The 24,027-nt window shown below is 46.3% G+C and overlaps 1 protein-coding gene and 1 non-coding gene across 3 annotated transcripts in view; one reads left to right on the top strand and one right to left on the bottom strand.

Moving 5' to 3' along the window:
* The first annotated feature begins 236 nt into the window (after positions 1-236).
* The window catches only part of LOC139255984 (angiopoietin-1-like), a 340,138-nt gene continuing 316,347 nt past the window's right edge, over positions 237-24,027 (top strand). For both annotated transcript variants that reach the window (XM_070874122.1, XM_070874093.1), the window contains exon 1: positions 237-536. In XM_070874122.1, the coding sequence (XP_070730223.1) occupies positions 237-536 (300 nt within the window). The remainder of the gene's footprint in view (positions 537-24,027) is intronic.
* On the bottom strand, positions 12,949-13,140 carry LOC139278921 (U2 spliceosomal RNA). The gene has a single exon (XR_011596382.1). It is a non-coding gene; the product is annotated as a U2 spliceosomal RNA (small nuclear RNA).

Here is a 24,027-nt window from a genome sequence, read left to right on the forward strand (position 1 = left end):
AAGTGAGTGAGACACGTTGTGAGAGAGAGAAAGAAACACAAACTTTCATTTATTTGCTCTTCTACATTGTAGAAGAATTTATTTTTAAGTACCTGCGTGCTGTTTAGTTCGAAATTAATATTGGTTGAAATGCTGCACTTAAAGAGGAAATAGTTGTCTATTGTTCCTGGAAGTTGCAGTAGTTTTCGCTGCGAGGTTCTAAGGGGAAAGCTAAAAGAAGGAAGTCGGCGGAGCGAATGTGGGCAATGGATTCTCTCTCCGTGGCTCTGCTGTGCGCTGCCCTGGCTCACGCAGGCTGCAGCGGTCAATCGCGAGGGACAGAGGGCGGCCGCAGACGGCTCAGCAGGATCCAGCACGGTGCGTGCAGCTACACCTTCATCCTGCCCGAACCCGAGGGGAGCTGCCGCGGGACACCTGAGCCCCACAGCACCAACTCCCTGCAGCGGGATGCTCCCCAGGCAGACCTGGAGTGGCCCTTGCAGAAGCTGCAGTGGCTGGAGAGCAGGTCAGACAACAACACGCAGTGGCTGCGCAAGGTAAGAGCTTGCTCTGGCTCCCATCTCCTTTATAATGCGTGCGCAGCCTCCTGCTGCATCTGCCTTGACTCGCACTGAGTACTAGGCCACATAGAAGCTGTCAAGAGCATCCATCTCTGGCACCGATGGAAGAACTAATGTCGGGAGGCCATGCCCTTTAGTTACCTCCAGACTCACTATTCCAACCCTCTCCTGGCCGGCCTCCCATCTTGCACCCTCCATAGACTTAAACTCACCCAAAACTCTGCTGCCCGTGTCCTAACTTGCACCAAGTCCCGTTCACCCATCATCCCTGTGCTCGTTCATCTACATTGGCTCCCAGTCCACCATCGCCTCAATTTTAAAATTCTCATCCTTGTTTTCAAATTCCCCCAAAGCCTCGCCCCTCCTCTCTCGGTAACCTCCAGCCCGACAACCCTCCGAGATCTTTGCGCTCCTTCAATTCTGGCTTCTTGTGCATCCCCGATTTCCATCGCTCCACCATCAGTGGCCGTGCCTTCAGATGTCTACGCCCCAAGCTCTGGAATTCCCTCCCCAAACCTCTCCGCCTCTCTACCTCTCTTCCGTCCTTTAAGAGGCTCCTTAAAATCTACCACTTTGACCAAGCTTTTGGTCACCTGTCCTAATATCTCCTTATGTGGCTGGGTGTCAGTTGTTTGTATGATAACACTCGTATGAAGCAACTTGAGACGTTTTACTACTTAAAGGCGCTATATAAATATAAGTTGTTGTTGTGTTGGATGCAATTCATGGGGCAAGTGAAAAGCAATCTGCGGTAGATTGGATTCAACAGCTTGTTCCTCCAACGCGATCTTTAAATTCGATACAGTTTGGGTCAGCTCAGGTGAGCTGTAAATGTTGTTGAGAGCAGCTGGACTGGGGGTACACACCGTGGCTGTGGCATTTTGATACTGAAGCCCTGATAAGACTGGTGAATCCTGACAAAGAATTTTGATCAGGAGCTCAATCTTATCAGGGTCGCTACTACATTCAAAATACTGCAACCGCTCTGGGTATCTTCGAGTTGATCAAATAGAGATGTGTTGTTGTGGTATATTGTACCTGTGGTGTTGATTGCATTTTTATAACGTGTGGTTTCTGTTGTGACACATGAGTATGTCGTGTTCAATCGTAAATGCTGGGCTGTGCACGATTTTCTGATTTATGAATAAATGTAATTTAAATGACTTGTGCAGGTTAAAGATCGTGTTCTATTTGTATTGTGAAACAATGTGGTTTAAGTAATTTGTGCAGGTTGAAGACGGGTAAGTTTGACTTTGTGATAGTGGGAAACGGGCGATATCAATGGAAATAAAATGGGGAGAGATCTATAACGGGGCTATCGATTCGCTATCGCCCGATTTACACTATCGCACAAAGTCAAAATCTACCCCTGTGCACGGTGTTCTGTTTAATTTGTTAAAAAAAAGTGCGGTTTAACTGACTTGTGCAGATTGTGTTGAATGTTCTGTGTTTGTACACGTTTACTTGTGTTAAGGGGAAGCCTTTCTATGTAGAACAAGCAGGTGTTTAACAACTGTCGTTCACTGGAGCAGACACAAGCAGTTTTTTGTAGTTACAGTAAATGTATCAAAAACACAGAACTGAACAGTGGCTAAAGAATTGCTGTGTGTTTAGAATAGACAGTGAGTATTCTCAGCCTCGAACAGTGGTCATTCAATCTGGCCTCACTTCAGTTTGTTAAAAGGAAAGACAGCTCGTATATAAACAAGTCTGTAAACATGGGACCAGGTCCAATACATCTTCATTGCAATAAACATAACTAAGGACACAGTTACATGCTGGCTAGGCACTATTCAACGGCAGAAGTCCCGATTGTACAATTTAAAACAAATAATAGAACACTCTTGGAAATTGAGTATGTAACTCCCAACAGCTTCTCGTTTCTAACTGGGGGCTTTATGAATGCAGATACCTATCGTAAGATACATTGGGGGATGACATTCTTCAAATGCTTTTGTGCAAGAGAAGTACACAGAATTCTCAGTACCTGTTGTCATGGTGAATTGTCACAGTAGAAAGTCTGGGAAGCTTTTGCGTTAAGTTATACTTCTAGAAGTGTTGATTTAGCACCGACAAAGAGATGCCGTTCTCCGTCTGTATTCCATGACTTCATGTAATCGACCTGGAACTGAAAGCGCGCTGCTGGGGTCATTCCAACTTTGGGCGATGGTGTAAGACTATAGGGTCGGCCCGCCATTGCACACAGCTTTCCCGCTTTACCTTTCTGTTAAGCTAAAGTTAAAATGACCTCCACTGTTTTTTCGTAGTTCTGTACTTGGTAACAGTAAAGCTGGAATAACTGTTCAAAATAGATGAGTCGCTTGAGCCTTGCACCTCCAAACCCATCTCTCTTATTCCAACCAAAGCTCTGGCCAATGTCTGACCCAATTCTATCAGTGAGAACTTCCACTCGAGCAACACTGCTGTCCAGTGTCCACTGCACTGCGTGTAATCTGTAACATAGGGCGTACCCTGTGCTAAACAGATAAGGAGATTGAGGTACTGGAGAAGGTGCACAAATATTTACAAGGATATTGACAATGCTCTAAGTATTACAGTGGGTGTGCGGCCATTTATTTAAATGCCATGGTACCTTTATATTTGCAGAGCGGCCGCTGCACGGGACAGCTTGTCCGCGCAGAACTCTCACACATCATAATGCGGCCATCCATCTGCGCAGCATACAGGGAACGTTGGTTATAACTATCAGGAAAGGATGAACAGGCTGTGGCTCTTTGCTCTTGAAAAGAGAAGGCTGAGGGGAGACCTGATGGAGGTCTTTAAGATAATGAAAGGGTTTGAGAGGGTAGGCGTATGCTTCCACGTGGGGGAGACCAAAACTCAGGGTCATCAAGATAAGGTAGTCACCAATAATTCCAATAGGGAATTCCTGAGAAACCTCTTTACCCAGAGAGTGGTGAGAATGTGGAACTCACTACCACATGCAAATAACATAAATGCTTTTTAAGCAGAAGCTAGATAAACATGTGAGGGAGAAAGGAATAGAAGGATATGCTGATAGGGTGAGATGAAGGAGGGTGGGAGGCAGTTCCTGTGGAGCATAAATACCGGCACAGACCAGTTGGGTTTCTGTGCTGTAAATATAATGTAATTCTTTGTAATACCACCATATCAGAAAGTGTGCAAAAACATACAATGCTCACCTTAGCAACAAATTAGCCCTTATTGGTCAGTGCCTGAGACTGAAGCCCCAACTGTTACCCTGGGCGGGCTGGTGCTGATTCGGGCACAAAATTCCACCACCTGACCTCAACAGTGAGGCCCGGGCGGTTCAAGATGGCGGCTCACCACCACCTTAAGGGCAATTCGGGATGGGCAATAAATGCCAGCCTTGTCAGAAATGGCCACATGCCGAGAATTAATTTTTTTAAAGTCTCAGCTTTTAAAAAATTATATATATTAATAACTTGGAAGAAGGAATCGAGAGTTGCCGCTGACACTAAGTTAATTTGGTAGATTTGAGCAGGAAGTTACAAAGGGACATAGACATACTAAAAGACGATAATTTTGACTTTGTGTGATAGTATAAAATGAGCAACATTGAATCAGTCGCCCATTACACATCTCTTCCAATTATCATTTACGTTGAATTCAAAACTACCCGTAGTGAGTGGGCAAACATGTGGCAGATGGAGTTCAATGTGGGCAAGTTTGAGTTCATCCACTTTGGATCCAAGAAAGACAAATTGGAATATTGTCTTTAATTCGAGAGTATAAAACTTGTGGAGGAGAAAAGAGATTTGGATGTCCATGTACATGAATCAATTAAAGCTAGCACACAGGTACAAAAAATAATTAAAGAGGCTAATGGAATGTTGGTCTTTATCTCAAGAGGTAGTGAAAATCTTAAGATTAAGGTGGAGATTAGCAATCGTCAGCTGCTTGAAAGGAAGCCAGTGATCATGGGAGAATCAGATGGGCAGTTAGGCGCTAGATTGGACCTGTCAGCCCCCGCAGCAGCAGAATCAACAAAGGTTTCGAGGGGGCGATAAATTCAAAAGGGGCCACAATATTAGATGTCATCAGAATGCAAGTATCTGATTGGTTGCATATCTTGGAGAGTGGTGGAGCCCAGTGGCAGGGTCGGGACGCAGAAGCAGGAGCGAGAGAAGTGGAGGTTGGAAGTGACGAGGAGCGGAGGTTGGGACGGGCGAGGAGCGTAGGTCAGGACCAGCGAGGAGTGGAGATCGGAAGCTGCAAGGAGCGGAGGTCAGAAGTGGAAAGGAAGGGAGGTCGGGACTGGTGAGGACCGGAGGCTAGAAACGGCGAGGATCAGCGGTCAAAGCGGCGAGGAGTGGAGGCCGGAAATGGCGAGGTGTGGAAACAGGGACCAACAAGAAATGTCCTATGAATTCCATGGAGAGCGGTCCTGTGGGAAGGAGGATGGTGGACAGTAGCAGAATGTCTGTATTTGTATATATGTACTAGGCTAATGCAGTCGTCTTAGTTAATCCTTGCCATTGGACCAAGACCTTGCTCTGTCAAGCCTGTGTGGTAGCTGGGTATGCAATCGCCACCCCACGTTAAAATAATTCACACACAAGCATCTTCCACCGCTTAAAATGAAGTTCGGGACCTGGAATGTCAGGACACTCATGGACAATCCCAACAGCAACTGACCAGAATGTGGTACTGTCATCGTTGCCCGCGAACTCAGATACTTTGTCTTAGACATCACCGCCCTAAGCGAGACCCGGTAGGAAGGGGAAGGCCAGCTCAGGGAACAAGGTGGTGGTTACACCTTCTTCTGGAGAGGTAAATTGGAAGAAGAAAACCGCTTCCATGAGTTAGGCTTCGCCATAAAAAATGAGCTAGTTGGCCGTCTCAGAGACTCCCCTTGTGGGATAAACGAACGCCTCATGACCCTTTGGCTCACCCTAGCCTGGAACCAGTGCGCTATGGTCATCAGTGCATACGCTCCAACACTGGAAGCTACAAACGAGATCAAAAAGGAATTTTACTCCAATCTTGAAAAATCCCTGCCCCGAGTACCAACGGGCGACAAGCTGATCCTCCTTGGCGACCTCAACGATAGAGTTGGAAAGAACACAGGTCTCTGGGGAGAAGTGATCGGCAGAGAGGGGATAGGGAAAACCAACTCCAACAGTACCCTTCTCCTGACAAAATGCTTAGAACATGACTTTGTTATAACCAACACCTTGTTCCATCAGAGAGACAAGTACAAGGCTTCATGGCAACACCCTCGATCGAAGCACTGGCATCTGCTAGACTATGTCATCATCCAAGCGAGGGACCGCAAGGATGTGCTCATCACCCGTGCCATGACAGGAGCTGACAACTGCTGGACGGACCACCGTCTAATCCGCTCAGTGATGTCCATCAATGTTGCCCAGAAACATTGGCGGCAACAGAAACAATGTCACAGGAAAATCAACACTGAAGCACTCAGAGACCATGCTAAGAAAGCGCTATTCAGCTAACGCCTCAATACCAACCTGGCGAGTCAAAGTGATCCAGAGACACAGGGTGCCCATGGCGCCTTGTCTGCTCTCAAGGCCTCCATAATTAACACATTTGAAGAAACGCTCGGTCACTCGATCAGGAAACACCAAGACTGGTTCGATGAGAACGACTAGGAGATCCAGGAGTTAATCAGCTGCAAGCGCAAAGCATTCATGAATTGGAAACAGCAAGACATCTCGAGTGAAGATCTACAGATGTCTGAAGGCCGAGGTCCAACAAAAAACTCGCGAAATAAAGAATAGATGGTGGCTTGAGAAAGCGCAGGAGATCCAGCAACTAGCCGACAACCATGACGTGTGTGATTTTTCAGCGCAGTAAAGACCACCTATGGACCAAGCATCCAAGGTCCTATGCCACTGGGGGCCAAGAACAGAGAGGTACTCATCAAGGACAGAGAGGCAATCAGTGCTCGCTGGAAGGAGCACTTTGAAGATCTCCTTAACCGAGACTCTGTCTTCGACGTGAGTGTACTCGACTCCATCCCACAGCATGCTACCCACCACTATCTCAGCACAACCCCAACCCTTCATGAGGTTAAAAAGACCATTTGGCAACTGAAGAACAACAAAGCCTCAGGAGCAGATGGAATCCCCGCCAAAGCACTAAAACATGGCGGAGAAGTACTATTGGTGTGAATACATGAGGTCATTTCTCTTATTTGGAAGGCGGAGAGCATGCCAGGGGACCTCAGAGACGCCGTAATCGTGACCATCTTCAAGAAAGGAGATAAGTCCGATTGTGGTAACTACAGAGGAATTTTCCATCTGTCTACAACAGGGAAAGTTATCGTAAGAATCCTCCTCAACCGTCTTCTCCCGGTGGCAGAGTCCTCCCAGAGTCACAATGCGGATTCCGCCCACTAAGGGGCACAATGGACATGATCTTCACTGCGCGACATATTCAAGAGAAATGCAGGGAACAACACCAACATCTGTACATGGCCTTCTTTGATCTGACAAAGGCCTTTGACACTGTCAACCATGAGGGATTATGGAGTGTATTCTTCAAATTCGGCTGTCCTCAAAAAATTTGTCACCATCCTCCGCTTGCTTCATGATAACATGCAAGCTGTGATCCTGATCAATGGATCCACCACAGACCCAATTCATGTCCGAACTGGGGTGAAGTAAGGCTGTGTCATTGTACCAATGCTCTTCTCGATCTTCCTTGCTGCAATGCTACATCTCACCGTCGGCAAGCTTCCTGCTGGAGTGGAGATAATCTACAGAACAAATGGGAAACTGTTCAACTTCTGTTGCCTTCAGACCAGATCCAAGGTCGTGCCATCCTCTGTCATCAAATTACAATATGCAGATGACGCTTGCGTCTGCGCTCATTTGGAGGACGAACTCCAAACCATCATCAACACATTCAACGTAGCATACAAGAACATGGGTCTTACTCTAAACATCCGTAAAACAAAGGTCCTCTATCAACCTGCCCCCGCCACACAGTACCGCCCCCTGATTATCAAAATCCACGATGAGGCCTTGGACAACGAGGACCTTTTTCTATACCTCGGGAGCCTACTGTCAACAAGGGCAGACATCGGTGATGAGGTCCAACATCACCTTCAGTGTGCCAGCGCAGCCTTTGGTTGCCTAAGGGAGAGAGTGTTTGAAGTCCAGAACCTTAAAACTGGCACAAAGCTCATGGTCTACAGCGCAGTAGTGATACCTGCCCTCATATATGCTTCTGAGACATGGACAATGTACAGCAGGCACATAAAAGCACTGGAGAAGTACCATCAAAGCTGCCTCAGGAAGATCCTGCAAATCCCTTGGCAGGATAGGCGCACCGTCAGTGTTCTCTTTCAGGCCAACATTCTCAGCATCGGAGCATTGACGACGCTCGATCAGCTCCGATGGACGGGCCAATCGTTCGTATGCCCGACACAAAACTCCCAAAGCAAGAGCTTTACTCGGAGTTCCGACACGGCAACAAGCCCCAGGTGGGTAGAGGAAACATTTCAAGAACACCCTCAAGGCTTCCTTGAAGAAGTTCAACATCCCCACCAACACCTGGGAATCACTGGTGCAAGATCGCTCAAAATGGAAGAGAATAATCTGTGAGGGTGTCGAACACTTCGAGTTTCTTCGCCGGGAGCAGCGGAGCCCAAGTGTATACGGCGGAAGGAGCGCATGACAACCCAAACACTTCAACATACCGGCACTTCAACCAAAGTACTTTCAACCACCATGTGTCCAACCTGCGACAGAGACCCTAGCTCCCACATCGGAATTTTCAGTCATCTGAGAATTCATTTTTAATGTGGAAGCAAATCATCCTCGACTCCGAGGGATTGCCTATGATGATGATGAGTGGGAATCTGGAACTCGTTTCCCCAAAAGACTGTGGATGCTGAGGGTCAATTGAAAATTTCAAGACTGAAATCGATAGATTTTTATTTGGTAAGGGTATCAAGGGATTTGTGTTTGTGTTTGTGTGTGTGTCTGTGTATGTGTTTCTGTGTATGTGTTTCCGTGTATGTGTATTTGTGTGTGATAGTGTGTTGTGTGTGTGTTTCTGTGTGTGTGACTGTGTGTGTATTTGTGTTTGAGTCTGTGTGTGAGAGTGTCTTGTGTGCGGGTGTCTGTGTGTGTGAGTCTGTGTGTGTGAGTCTCTGTGTGTTTGTGTGTCTGTGTGTGAGAAAAGGCTCCCGAGGCCTGCAAATCCGCTTGGGCTCCGCTTGCTCTCGGTGAAGAGATTCGAAGTGTTCAACACCCTCACAGATTATTCTTGGGAGTCCAGGCCAACATCCCCAGCATTGAAACACTGACCACACTTGACCAGCTCCGCTGGGCAGGCCACATTGTCTGTATGCCAGACACAAGACTCCCAAAGCAAGCGCTCTATTCGAGACTCCTTCATGGCAAACGAGCCAAAGGTGGACAGAGGAAACGTTACAAGGACACCCTCAAAGCCTCCCTGATAAAGTGCAGCATCCCCACCGACACCTGGGAGTCCCTGGCCAAAGACCGCCCTGAATGGAGGAAGTGCATCCTGGAGGACGCTGGGCGCCTCGAGTCTCATCGCCGAGTGCATGCAGAAGACAGCGCAGGCAGCGGAAAGAACGTGCGGCAAATTTGTCCCACCCTCCCTTACCCTCACTGACTGTCTGTCCCACCTGTGGCAGGGACTGTGGCTCTCGTATTGGACTGTTCAGCCACCTAAGGACTCATTCTAAGAGGGCAAGCAAGTCTTCCTCGATTCCGTGGGACCGCCTATGATGATGTGTGTGAGAGTGTGTGTATGGAGTGTGTGTGTGTGTGTGTATCTGTGTGTGGATGTATTTGTGTTTGCCTGTGTGTGTGTGTATGAGTATGTCTGTGTGTGTGTGCACCTGTGTTTGTGAGTGTGTCTGTGTGTGAGTATGTGTGTGAGTGTGTGTGAGTATGTGTGTGTGTGTCTGTGTGTGTGTGTGTGAGTATGTGTGTGTCTGTATGGCTGTGTCTGTGTGTGTGTCTGTATGTGAGTATGTGTGTGAGTATGTGTATGTGTGTGAGTGTGCCTGTGTTAGAATATGTCTGTGTGAGTGTGTGTGTGAGTATGTGTGTGTGCGGTTAGAAACATAGAAAATAGGTGCAGGAGTGGGCCATTCGGCCCTTCGAGCCTGCACCACCATTCAATGAGTTCATGGCTGAACATGCAACTTCAGTACCCCATTCCTGCTTTCTCGCCATACCCCTTGATCCCCCTAGTAGTAAGGACAACATCTAACTCCTTTTTGAATATATTTAGTGAATTGGCCTCAACAACTTTCTGTGGTAGAGAATTCCACAGGTTCACCACTCTCTGGGTGAAAAAGTTTCTCCTCATCTCGGTCCTAAATGGCTTACCCGTTATCCTTAGACTGTGACCCCTGGTTCTGGACTTCCCCAACATTGGGAACATTCTTCCTGCATCTAACCTGTCTAAACCGTCAGAATTTTAAACGTTTCTATGAGATTCCCTCTCATTCTTCTGAACTCCAGTGAATACAAGCCCAGTTGATCCAGTCTTTCTTGATATGTCAGTCCCGCCATCCCGGGAATCAGTCTGGTGAACCTTCGCTGCACTCCCTCAATAGCAAGAATGTCCTTCCTCAAGTTAGGAGACCAAAACTGTACACAATACTCCAGGGTGTGGCCTCACCAAAGCCCTGTACAACTGTAGTAACACCTCCCTGCCCCTGTACTCAAATCCGCTCGTTATGAAGACCAACATGCCATTTGCTTTCTTAACCGCCTGCTGTACCTGCATGCCAACTTTCAATGACTGATGTACCATGACACCCAGGTCTCGTTGCACCTCCCCTTTTCCTAATCTGTCACCATTCAGATAATAGTCTGTCTCTCTGTTTTTACCACCAAAGTGGATAACCTCACATTTATCCACATTATACCTCATCTGCCATGCATTTGCCCACTCACCTAACCTATCCAAGTCACTCTGCAGCCTCATAGCATCCTTCTCACAGCTCACACTGCCACCCAACTTAGTGTCATCCGCAAATTTGGAGATACTACATTTAATTTCCTCGTCTAAATCATTAATGTACAATGTAAACGGCTGGGGCCCCAGCACAGAACCTTGAGGTACCCCACTAGTCAGTGCCTGCCATTCTGAAAAGTACCCATTTACTCCTACTCTTTGCTTCCTGTCTGCCAACCAGTTCTCAATCCACGTCAGCACACTACCCCCAATCCCATGTGCTTTAACTTTGCACATTAATCTCTTGTGTGGGACCTTGTCGAAAGCCTTCTGAAAGTCCAAATATACCACATCATCTGGTTCTCCCTTGTCCACTCGACTGGAAACATCCTCAAAAAATTCCAGAAGATTTGTCAAGCATGATTTTCCTTTCACAAATCCATGCTGACTTGGACCTATCATGTCACCTCTTTCCAAATGCGCTGCTATGACATAATTATTAATTGATCCCATCATTTTACCCACTACCGATGTCAGGCTGACCGGTCTATAATTCCCTGTTTTCTCTGTCCCTCCTTTTTTTAAAAGTGGGGTTACATTGGCTACCCTCCACTCCATAGGAACTGATCCAGAGTCTATGGAATGTTGGAAAATGACTGTCAATGCATCCGCTATTTCCAAGGCCACCTCCTCAAGTACTCTGGGATGCAGACCATCAGGCCCTGGGGATTTATTGGCCTTCAATCCCATCTATTTCCCCAACACAATTTCCTGACTGATAAGGATTTCCCTCAGTTCCTCCATCTTACTCGACCCTCTGACCCCTTAATATCCAGAAAGTTGTTTGTGTCCTCCTTAGTGAATACTGAACCAAAGTACTTGTTCAATTGGTCTGCCATTTCTTTGTTCCCGTTATGACTTCCCCTGATTCTGACTGCAGAGGACCTACGTTTGTCTTTACTAACCTTTTTCCCTTTGCATATCTATAGAAGCTTTTGAAGTCCGTTTTAATGTTCCCTGCAAGCTTCCTCTCGTACTCTATTTTCCCTGCCCTAATAAAACCCTTTGTACTCCTCTGCTGAGTTCTAAATTTCTCCCAGTCCCTGGGTTCGTTACTATTTCTGGCCAATTTGTATGCCACTTCCTTGGCTTTAATACTATCCCTGATTTCCCTTGATAGCCATGGTTGAGCCACCTTCCCTTTTCTAGTTTTACGCCAGACAGGGATGTACAATTGTTGTAGTTCATCCATGCGGTCTCTAAATGTCTGCCATTGCCCATTCACAGTCAACCCCTTAAGTATCATTCGCCAATCTATCCTAGCCAATTCACGCCTCATACCTTCAAAGTTACCCTTCTTTAAGTTCTGGACCATGGTCTCTGAATTAACTGTTTCATTCTCCATCCTAATGTAGAATTCCACCATATTATGGTCACTCTTCCCCAAGGGGCCGCGCACAACGAGATTGCTAATTAATCCTCTCTCATTACACAACACCCAGTCTAAGATGGCCTCCCCCTAGTTGGTTCCTCGACATATTGGTCTAGAAAACTATCCCTTATGCACTCCAGGAAATTCTTTGTTTGTGAGTGTGTGTGTATGTGGGTGTGTGTGTGTGTATATGTGGGTGTGTGTGTGTCTGTGAGTGTGTGTGTGTGTGTGTGTGTCTGTTTGTGTGTGTGTGTATATGTGGGTGTGTGTGTGAGTGTGTATTGGCTACTTTTGAGCATATGTGTCCATTTTAAAAACAATTTGAACTCATTCTCTTTAATAATTATCGGAGCTGAGGGAGTTCTTGTGCCGTTACTCTTCCAATTCATTCCCAACCGTGCAGGCAGGTGTTCTTTTTCAGCACTCAGTCATTCCCCCTGGGTGCGATTGTTCTAAATTAACATATTATAGAAACTGCACATTACCATTAGACGCAGATGAGATGGAAATACTCAGGCTGAGATCAGCTACCTATTAAAGGAGGGAAGCAAGGTACAGAAATTTCTGCTGGGCAAGCTTAGACAGAACGTTATACCCACATCTCAAAGACTGCTAAACCAAATATTTCCCACCTTTGACATTTCTGCTGTTTTCACACTTTGTCTCTGGGGTTTTGTAATGTGAGGTTATTTAAATCGTACATTCTGGCAACCAGTAGTATTTTACAGTGCATCAAAAATCTAGCCCGAAAAGACGCAAATTATTTTTTACTGTTGGGACCAAATCTTGCTGGAAAAATAACGGAGTGTTAATGGCGCACGCCGTTATTAATACATAAATCGGCCAGCAAGGTCAGGGGATTAAGAGATATGCCGTGAGTTGCGAGTCTCCAGAAGTTGCAGGTTGATTTACTCTGCTGTTTTTTTTTTTAAATTCGTAGCCAATCGTTCCAATTCTTTGTCAAATCACAAACGCCAGAGGTCACCTTGCACATGCCAAGGATCACTCTGCGCCAATGCTCTTAGCCAAAAGGCCTAGAGCCACTGCACCATTCCTGGAAGTACTGCAATACCAGGTTCGTGCCATGGAGGTGGATGGGTCAACCCACCCCACCTCCTGTTTCCAAAAATGCAAGCATATACCTTCCTGACCAGGGAGAAACCACCCGGAGGTCATGGTGGCTGGTCAGGTTAGTTATGCATGATCTTAGCCAAAAGGCCGAGAAGCTCTGCTGTTTACCTCACACAAACGGTATCTTGTCCTTAGCCTCCCCGTTATTTTTAGGATGCGTCTATTTGTACTAATTGAAATGCAGCCATTTGTCTGATTGGCTCTCCAGACCTATTGCTGATTGGTCCCCTTGGAGGATTAGCCACACCCTGAAGTTCTTCTGGAATGTGTAACAGGAACCGCCCAGCCCAAGTTGAGTGAATTTCTAATTTGTAATTCGATCCATTTTGACTTCAGAAGCCACCAAGTTCGAGCCGAAGTCCATTGCCCAGCGTAAGTACATCCCTCCACCAGCTAAAGACCCGTACCCCAGCAATCCCTCTGCCAGCTGAAGACCCTTACGCAAGTGAAAGAACTTACACCCGCCCCCCCCCTCAATGATGGGGCATTGTGTGCAGATTGTTAACAGGTTTATTGGGTATGAAGTGAATAGTGACAGTGTTGTGACTTCTGGATTTCATCCACCCCAATGATGTCCCTTGTAACACACGCACCGAGCTTGCATGCACCAGTGGGTAGGAAGAACGTGATCCATCTTCTTTGAGTTCCCTCTCTCCCCTCCGATCCCCCCCACCTGTGTCTCTCTCTTCCCTCCACCCCTCCCCCCAGGCACTCTCTCTCTCCCTCCCAAGCTCTCTCTCTCCCTCCCAAGCTCTCTCTCTCCCTCCCAGTCACTCTCTCTCTCCCTCCCAGTCTCTCTTTCTCCCTCCCAGCCTCTCTCTCTCTCCCTCCCAGTCTCTCTCTCTTCCCCCCCCCAAGCTCTCTCACTCTCCCCCCAAAGCTCTCTCTCTCCCCCCCCCAAGCTCTCTCTCCCCCCGCAGCTCTCTTTCTCCCTCCCCGCAAGCTCACACTCTCCCCCCCCAAGCTCTCTCTCCCCCCCCCCCCCAAGTTCGCACTCTCCCTCCCAAGCTCTCTCTCTCCCTCCCAGTCTCTCTCTCCCCCCCATCAAACTATCTCTCTTCCCCCCAAGCTCTCTCCCTCCCCCCCAAGCTCTCTCACTCCCCCCCCCAAGCTCTCTCTCGCCCCCCCGCAAGCTCTCCCTCTCTCCCCCCCAAGCTCTCTCTCTCTCTCTCTCTCCCCCCCCAAGCTCTCTCTCTCTCTCTCTCCCCCAGGCTCTCTCTCTCTCTCTCCCTCCCCAAGCTCGCTCTCTCTCTCCCCCCCCAAGCTCTCTTTCCCCCAAGCTTACTCTCTCCACCCCCCAAGCTCTCTCTCTCTCCCCCAAGCTCTCTCTTTCTCCCTCCTCAAGCTCTCTCTCCACCCTCCTCAAGCTCTCTCTCCACCCCCCCCAAGCTCTCTCTCCACCCCCCAAGGTCTCTCTCTCTTCCTCCCCCCCTCCAAGCTCTCTCTCTCGCCCCCCAAGCTCTCTCCGAGCTCTCTCTCTTTCTCTCCCCCGCTTCTCATTTTCCCCACCTGCCTGCCACTCTCCCCGGTGCTGTTGGAGATTCGGGGCTCGGCGAATGCGTTCAGCAGCTCAGTAGAGGCAACATGGTGTTGGACGCATGCGCAGAAAAGGGTTAGTAGGAATTGCGCTGAAGGGGGACGGAGTCAGTGATATTTTTCCTAACTCTCGCTTCTGCGCATGAAGCATGTGCAGAAGGAAGACTTAAAACAAATAGTTACTCCGTTATTTTTAAGAACTTGCTGGATTTGCACATTAATTGCCCATTAAACTCACCGCAGAAAGTCTTGTAATTATTAGCATTAGTCATCATCATCATCATAGGCAGTCCCTCGAACCGAGGATGACTGGCTTCCACATCAAAAGGTTCACAGATGTTTCAATGATGGACCTAAAATTCCAGGTCCGAACTAAATCTTGAAGGCTGGAAGATGCCTGTGCTTGGATTTTTTTAACGTGTGGTGACCGTTGCACACCAGCCACCACACGGGCTTGATAGAGCTAAGTCTTGGTCCAGTAACAAGGATTAACCAAGACGACTGGTGACCAGCTCTGCTGCACGGACCTAGTGCGCACACATATCGCAGTGTGGGCTGGCCGTGCTGCCCCTGGGCCCTCGCCTCTTCTGGGCCCCGATCACGTCTCTCTATAGTCTCTTGCTGCTCCTTCGCCCCGATCTCGCTGCTCCTGATGTACCTGCCCATGGCGCCCCTCCTGATGTACCTACCCAGCATTAGTACCCGTTTAACAATGTGATCAACCTCTCTGGGCCAGAAATAGAACAATTTAAACTTTTCAATCTCATTTCCGCAGGTAGTAAATTGTTAGCAATTTTAAAAATGTCAATTTGTTTTTTCTTACTTTTCCTTTCTGTCTCTTTTTCTCTCTCTCTTAATGCAATCTTTCTTTCCCTCTCTTTATTCCTCTTTCTGTACCCGATTTGACTCTAATTAATCCGATTCCCTTCTCCATCGTTTCTTTATTTCTTTCTCAATCCTTAACTCTCGTTGGTGAGGAAGACAGACTATTAGTCCCGTCATTCACTGAGGTCCCAGATGCCCCGTTGCTGTCAACAGCTCGCACTTCCAGCAAGTTATAGTGCAAAAGATCTTTGAGCTGTCGGGTGAAGAAACAAGTCTAACCAACAGGGCATGCTGCGAGATGCCCCATTCCAGCAAGGTCCAGCCCTCGGAAGCAGAAAGAACTGAAACCGATTCTGAATCGGGTTGGATCAGTTGCAAAGTCCGGCACTCATTTTCTTGATTCATATCACTGGCCTAGCCTCTCCCACTCCTCAGGATATGACACTGTGTCCTTGCCCTGATTTGAAATGTACCTCACGTGCGTTTCTCTATCTCCCCATCATTGAGTGGTGGGTGAGCTGTTGTATCTCTGGCAAAAGATCAAGGAAACCAGGGACTGCTGAAAATCTGAAATAAGAATGCAGAACAGGTGAGCCAACACCTGTGAAAAGGACAGTCAGTTAATTCTTCAGTTGGGATTTCTCATTCGAGCTGACACTCGCGGTTTGTGCCAGTATAGTAAAAAAAAGAAAACAAATCTTAGGACTGAAAAACATGTAGCCAGCTGATAGTCCTGTGGGAGTGTGTGAGAGTGTATGGGAGTGAATGTATGTGAGTGTGTATGTGTAGGTGTGAATGTGTATGTGTGTGAGTGTGATAGTGTGTGTGTAGGTGTGACTGTATGTGTGTGAGAATGTGTGCGAGTGTGAATGTATGCGAGTGAATGTGTGTGAGTGTGAGAGTGTGTGTGTGTATAGGTGTGACTGTATATATGAATGTGCGTGTGAGAGCATGAGTGCATGCAAGTGAGTGTGCGTGTGAGTGCGCGAGTGAGTGTGAGTGCGTAAGCATGAGAGTGTGTGTGAGTGAATTTGTGTGAGTGAGTGAGTGTGCGTGAGTGAGTGAGTGAGCAAACTTGTGTGAGTGTGTGAGTATGCGTGAGTGTGAGTGTGCATGTCTGGCCTAGTAATTGGCAGGCGAGAATTAATCCCTGCAGCAGAGCGAGTAGACCTGAAGCCCACCTGAAATTTGCAGGGCTGTGGGGAAAGAGCCGGGCTGCAGGACTAATTGGATACCTCCATCAAAGAGCTGACACAGACACGATGGGCTGAATGGCCTCTTTTGCTGTGAGATTCTATGAATTCGAATGAAACAGGAGCTCTCATTCCTTACTGGAATACTTGACAGAATCACTGTCATGTGTTACTGATTAAGTCCGTGATTCGGCTCTTTCAAGCATTACACAACGATTAGCAAGCAAGATCTTTGCTTGTTCCCTGAACTTTTCACTTGGAAAAAAAAAGGGACCTCCTGAAAAGTTATCCCCAAGACAATTAAAAGGCACCTCTGGAATGGACAAGGAATTGGTCGACGGGGGTCTAGATCGCAAAGGACCAGAGGTATCAGCAACGGTGGAGGAACAATGCAGGAATAAAGATAGACCAATAAATATACCATTACTTGCAGGCGTGGGATGAAATTCTTCCTGTCATTAATTTTAATGCAGCGTTGAGTAAGCAGAAAATCGAGCCGCTCCTATAAGTTACAGTGAGTTACCTTGTTTTTTTTTAGCCTGCCAAATCAGAAACGTAATTGTTCTTGGATTAGTCGACAAGTACTAAGGGATTTGCGGTATATTTTGCCACAAATTAAAATAATAAGATGGCCACTTACGCTTCAGTTGAAAGAAAAATTGCTCTGTGGCTTGCTCTGTAGATTTTTCTAATTTCATTTTAAAAGTTTACGGAAAAAGAATCACAGGTTGGTACTGAATCTGTGGTGAGAGATGTTTACCTTGTCTATAAACATTCCTTTAGGTGTCAGCTGCGACACAGTGGGTAGCACTCTCGCCTCGGAGTCAGAAGAACATAAGCACATAGAAACATAAGAAATAGGAGCTGGAATAGGCCATTTGGCCCTTCATGCCTGCTCCGCCATTCAACAAGCTAATCTTCTACCTCAACTCCACCTTCCCGCACTATCCCCATATTCCTTAATTCCCTTAGTTCACAAGATTTATCGACCTCCGTCTTGAATATACTCAATGACCGAGCACCCACAGCTCTCTGGGATAGAGAATTTCAAAGATTTACAACCCTCTGAATGAAGAAATCTCTCCTCATCTCAGTCCTAAATGGCCAACCTCTTATTCTGAGACTGTGACCCCAGCCAGGGGAAACATTTTCTCAGCATTAACCCTGGCAAGCCCCTTAAGATTTTATATGTTTCAATTACATCACCTCTTATTCTTCTAAACCCGAGGGAATATAGGCCTAGTCTGCTTAATTTCTCCTCAAAGGGCAATCCCCTCATCCCAGGAACCTTCGTTGCTCTTCTTCTAAGGCAAGTATATCTTTCCTTCGGTAAGGAGACCAGAGAACTGTACACCATACTCCAGGTGTGACCTCAGCAATGCCCTGTGTAATTGTAGTAAGACTTCTTGTAAGACTTCTTTACTCTTATATGCGAATCCCTTTATAACAAAAGCTAAAATACTATTTGCTTTCCTAGTTGCTTGCTGTACTTGCATGTTAACTTTCTGTGATTCATGTACAAGGACATTAGCTCTCTCTGAATGCAAACATTTCCCAGTCTCTCACCATTTAAAAATATTCTGCGTATTTATTTGCTACCAAAATGGATAACTTCACACTTCCCCACATTGTATTCCATTTACCATGTTCTTGCCCACTCCGTCAACATGTCTATATCTCTCTCCAGCCACTTTGCATTCTCCTCACAACTTACTTTCCCACCTAACTTTGTATCATCAGAAAACTTGGATACGTTACACTCAATCCCTTCATCTAAGTCATTAATATAGATTGTAAACAAGCATTGATCCTTCCAGTACCCCGCTAGTTACAGCCTGCCAACCAGAAAAAAATCCCCTTTATTCCTACTCCCTGTTTACTGTCCATTAACCAATCCTCAATCCATGCCAATATATTACCCCCAATCCCATGAGTCCTAATTTTGTGTGGCACTTTATCGAGGTTATGGGTTCAAGTTTCACTCCAAAAATTTGAGCGCATAATCTAAGCTGACTCTCCAAGTGCAGTACTAAGAACACTTGGAACTGACAGGACTCACTCTCAAGGTTAAGCCCTTCTCCAACGCCCCCAAAGATGTTCCTGCCCCCCCCCCCCAAGTTACTGACCTCATTCCCCCAGCCTAACTTTCTGCTATTCTCCCCCCGCCCAAGTGCCTGACCTCCCCCGCCCCCAGGTTCCTGATGTTCTCCCCCTGCACAAGTTCCTCCCCCACAGATTCAGGACCTTCTCCCCCCCAACAAATTCCTGACTTTCACCCCACCCCACCATAGATAGGGCATTGTGTGTGGGTCATGGATTGTTAACGGGTTTATTGAGTATGAGGTGACAGTGTCGTGACTTCCGGATTTCGTCCAGTTCAATGATGACACTTGCCACACATGCACCGAGCTGTCCGAGAAATCAACCAGGTGTAGGGGAAGGAGATGGAGAACATGGTGCGGGTGTAAAGGAGGTGGGGTTGGACGAAAGTGATCCGTCTTACCATCAGGATCAGCTTCTCGCTCTCAACCTTCCCTTTAGACCTGGATCACATTCTTTCCCCATCCCCACAGTGCTCTTTACACCCCCCCCACCACCCGCCCCCACCGAGTTCCTGACCTTCTCTACCTGGATTCCTGACCTCCTCCCTTCTCTCCCCTCCCCTCTCCGTTCTCTTTCTCTCTCTCCCCTCCGATCCCCTATCCCCATCCCCTCCCTCTTTCTGCCAACGCTTCTACTCTCTCTTTCTCTCTCTCTCTCTCTCTGTCCGACTCATTGTCCCTCTGCCCCCTCTTACTCTCTGCCCCAGTCTCTCTCTCTCCCCTAAGTCTCTCTCTCTCTCTTCCCCAGTCTCTCTCTCTTCTCTCCCCAAGTCTACCTCTCTCTCCCTCTCTCTCTTTCTTAGTGTCACTCTCTTTCTCTCTCTGCCCCAGTCTATCTCTCTCTCCCCCAGTATCTTTCTCTTTCTCGTTCTCTCTCTCCCCGAGTCTCTTTCTCTCTCTCTCTCTCTTGCTCGGCCCCAGTCTCTTGGTGGATCAGTGCTTGGGCCCCAGCTATTCACAATCTATATCAATGATTTGGATGAGGGGACCAAATGCAATATATCCAGGTTTACTGATGACACAAAGCTAGGTGGGAATGTAAGTTGTGAGAATGATGCAAAGAGCCTTCAGGGGGATATAGACAGGCTAAGTGAATGGGCAAGAACATGGCAAATGGAATATAATTTGGAGAAATGTGAAATTATTCACTTTGGTAGGAAAAATAGAAATGCAGAGTATTTCTGAAATGATGAGAGATTGGGAAATGTTGGTGTTCAGTGGGACCTGGATGTCCTTGTACACAAATCACTGAAAGTTAACATACAGGTATAGCAAGCAATTAAGAAAGTAAATGGTATATTGGGCTTTATTATAAGAGGATTTAAGTATAAGAGTAAAGACGTCTTACAGCAATTATATAGGACCCTGGTGAGACCATACCTGGAGTATTGTGTACAATTTTGGTCTCCTTACCTAAGGAAGGATATGCTTGCCATAGAGGGAGTGCAATGAAGGTTCACCAGACTGATTCCTGGGATGGGGGGATTGTCCTATAAGGAGAGATTCAGTAGACTAGGCCTATATTCTCTTGAGTTTAGAAGAATGAGAGATGATCTCATTGAAACATACAAAATTCTTATATGGTTTGACAGGGTAGATGCAGGGAGGATGTTTGGTCTGGCTGGGTAGTCACTAGGGGTCACAGTCTCAGAATAAGGGGTCGGCCATTTAGGATTAAGATGAGGAGACATTTCTTCATTCAGAGGGCTGTGAATCTTTGGAATTCTCTACTCCAGAATGCTGTGAAGGCTCAGTTGTTGAGTATATTCAAGGCAGAGATCGATATATTTTTGGATATTAAGGGAATCTGTGATAGAGCTCGCCCTAGTGGACTACTGCTCCACCTAGTGGACTACTGATGTAATGCAACTACAATAAAAGGGTCATGAGGCAAGTCATATGATGACAGTTTCTGTTAAGAGCCATCTTGTGTGTGTGTGTGCTTCTTAGTGATGTCTCAAAAATATACCACATTGGTGACGTAGGATAGGATTTCTAGATTCCCTAGCTGAAATCCTTGATGGTGGATATCCCTGCCAACCATCAGAGACTTTGAGAGGTTCTTTGTTTTGCAGAACAGCTAAAAATCCAAGGTAAATTACAAACAAATTTGGCTGAACTGTCGACGTTGCCAGAGTCCAGATGGGAGTAATTGTGAGCTTAGGTGAGTTACATCGTGAACGAGAAAATTTTGGAGTGCATGTCGAACAGCTAAATATGTTTTTCACCATGAATAGTATCGTCAAAGACCCCGGGCAGTTTTAGAAAGGAAATGGGCTATTTTCTTGAAACCCTGAAAAATTTGCTTGTTCCTGTCAAGCCAAAGGACACGCCACTGATGGAAATTCTAACAGCACGACAGTCCTGAGCCCCTGGAAATTGCTGAAAGTTATCGTTTTGGAAAACAAAATCAATTAACTGACGAGGGCATCAGTGAGTACATTGTAGCTTTAAAAAAGCTATTCAGTCACTGTGATTTCGGAGACTTTCACGACCGAGCATTGCGTGACCACTTTGTTTGTGGGTTGAACAATTAAGTAATCAGAAGGAAATTGTTGACAACCCCAGCTTGACTTTTGATTTAGCTTGTCAGACTGCTATGTCAGTGGATATGGCCGACCAATACTCCCGAGAATTTTGTGCCATTTCCAGTCATCAGACAACCGAGGTAAATCGCCTGCAGGTTAAAAGTAAAAGTCAGTTGGGCCCCAAGGCCTCAGCAACTGGCCAAGGTAACAACGCATTGAAGGCCTGCTATCGGGGCCTGGGACAACACATTGCTCAAAGCTGTCCATATGTAAAGGCAGAATGTTTCTTCTGCAAGAAAACAGGGCATCTTGCAAAGACGTGCCAACAAGAGTAAACCAATGATCAATGCTAGAAGTAGAAATTGCTAGACACTAAATAGCATTGAAGAAAAGCAACAGGATGAGGAGGTTCTGGAGATACACGGCATCAGGAGCACGATGGTATCTAACAGCGATGCGCGATGTATCACCATCCAAGTAGACGTTGCAGGAACCAAGATACTCATGGAAATCCACACTGGTGCATCAGTGAGCGTAGTACCGGAATCACTATATCTCGACAAGTTGCGTGATTTTCAACTGAAGAAATCGAAGATAGAGCTACGAGGCTACTCAGGAGAGCAAATTCCTGTTGTAGAACGTATCACCATACTGATGAAATACAAGGATTAGTTTCAGAGCTTGTCTCTCATAGTAGTGGCAGGAGACAAGCCTGCCTTGATAGGTAGAAATTGGTTGGAATTACTGAAGCTGGATTGGAATGAGATTTTTCGTGTGGAAACAAAATTTGCATCGATAGATGACGTCATCAAGCAGTATCCGAAGGTGTTCTGCGAAACAGGCAGTCTGATCCAAGGCTTCAATGCGAGTGTCAGAGTGCAGAAGGACGGAAGACCAGCTAACTGAAAGTCACAGCCCATACCATATGTACTCAAGGAGAAAATTGAGCAAGAACACAAAAGACTAGAAACTGAGAACATTATCTCTAAGATGGATCTAAGTATTTGGGCAACACCCATTGTTGTTGTACCTAAGTCAGATTGTAATGCTGATCCTATGTTCAGATTGCCATCCCCATCACAAGTTACATCCAATAGGAAAGAAGTGTACTATTTTTCACACATTGATGAGCTGCCAGTCACATTTGAAGAAATTTGTAAAGCAACCAAACGTGACCCTGTTATGTCAAAGGTGTATGATTACATAGAAAATGACTGGCCAAACCAGGTATCAGAGGAAGATATTCATCAATACTTTGTTTGTAGGAATGATTTGTCAGTGGATAAAGATTGTATCATGTGGGGTGCAAGAGTGGTTACTCCAAATAAATTCAGGTCCAAAATGTTAGGAGGTCTTCACGACCAGCACTTGGGAATGTGTTTGGCCAAGGGCGTTGCACGCAGTTACTTATGGAGGCCAGGTTTAGATAAAAAAATAGAGTATATCGTTAGTCAATGTACAACATGTCAATCGGTGAGCATGGAACCACCATCAGTACCATTACAGCCAATGAAATAGCCTTCCAGGGTATGGCAAAGGTTACATGTAGATTTTGCTGAGCTAGAAGGATAGTAATTGTTCATTGTGATTGATAGTCATTCGAAATGAGTAGAGGTGTTTCCAATGTGGAAAATAACAACAGTAAAACACTAGACAATTTGTGAAGATTGTTTCCTTCATATGCCTCCCAGAAGAAATTGTGTCTGATAATAGGCTGCTATTTTGTTCAGAAGAATTTGCACAGTTCATGACCAGGAACGGTGTGAAACATACCAAGGTTCCACCATACCACCCTGCTTCAAATAGTGCAGCAGAGCACACAGTACAAAGTGTAAAATGTGCTCTCATCAAGCAAATGTTGGATCCAAATCTAAAGAAACAGCTGTTGTCGATGGATCACAAACTGACAAATTTTCTAATTACTTCTCGTAATACTCATACAACTACTGGTAGAACACCAGCAGAGTTGTTTCTCAAACAACAGTCACTAACTAGGTTCTCATTGTTAAAGCCAAACCTGGCACAATCAAGACAAAAAGACAGTCATGATAGAGGTAGAGTAAGAGAGGGAAGTGTGAAATTGAATCATAAGGTTAGAGTGCAGAACATCAGTATAAATGGTTAACGTGGTTACCAGGAAGAGTAGTGAAGATATGTGGCCCTCGCACATATTTGTTCAAGATGTTTGATCATGGAACTGACTTGGATGTACTGACGTGGATAGAGAACTGGTTGGCAGACAGGCAGCAGAGAGTCAGGATAAATAGGTCCTTTTCAGAATAGCAGACAGTGACTAGTGGGGTGCTGCAGGGCTCAGTGCTGGGACCCCAGCTATTTACAATATACATCAATGATTTAGATGAAGGAATGGAGATTAATATCTCCAAGTTTGCAGATGATAGTAAGCTGGGTGGCGGTGTGAGCTGTGAGGAGGACGCTAAGAGGCTGCAGGGTGATTTGGACAGGTTAGGTGAGTGGACAAATGCATGGCAGATGCAGTATAATGTGGATAAATGTGAGGTTATCCATTTTGGTGGCAAAAACACGAAGGCAGAATATTATCTGAATGGCGGCAGATTAGGAAAAGGGGAGGTGCAACGAGACCTGGGTGTCATGGTACATCAGTCATTGAAAGTTGGCATCCAGGTACAGCAGGCGGTGAAGAAGGCAAATGGTATGTTAGCCTTCATAGCTAGGGGATTTGAGTATAGGAGCAGGGAGGTCTTACTGCAGTTGTTGTACAGGGCCTTGGTGAGGCCTCACCTGGAATATTGTGTTCAGTTTTCGTCTCCTAATCTGAGG

Source organism: Pristiophorus japonicus, chromosome 1, assembly GCF_044704955.1.
Source record: "Pristiophorus japonicus isolate sPriJap1 chromosome 1, sPriJap1.hap1, whole genome shotgun sequence".
Lineage (NCBI taxonomy): Eukaryota > Metazoa > Chordata > Chondrichthyes > Pristiophoridae > Pristiophorus > Pristiophorus japonicus.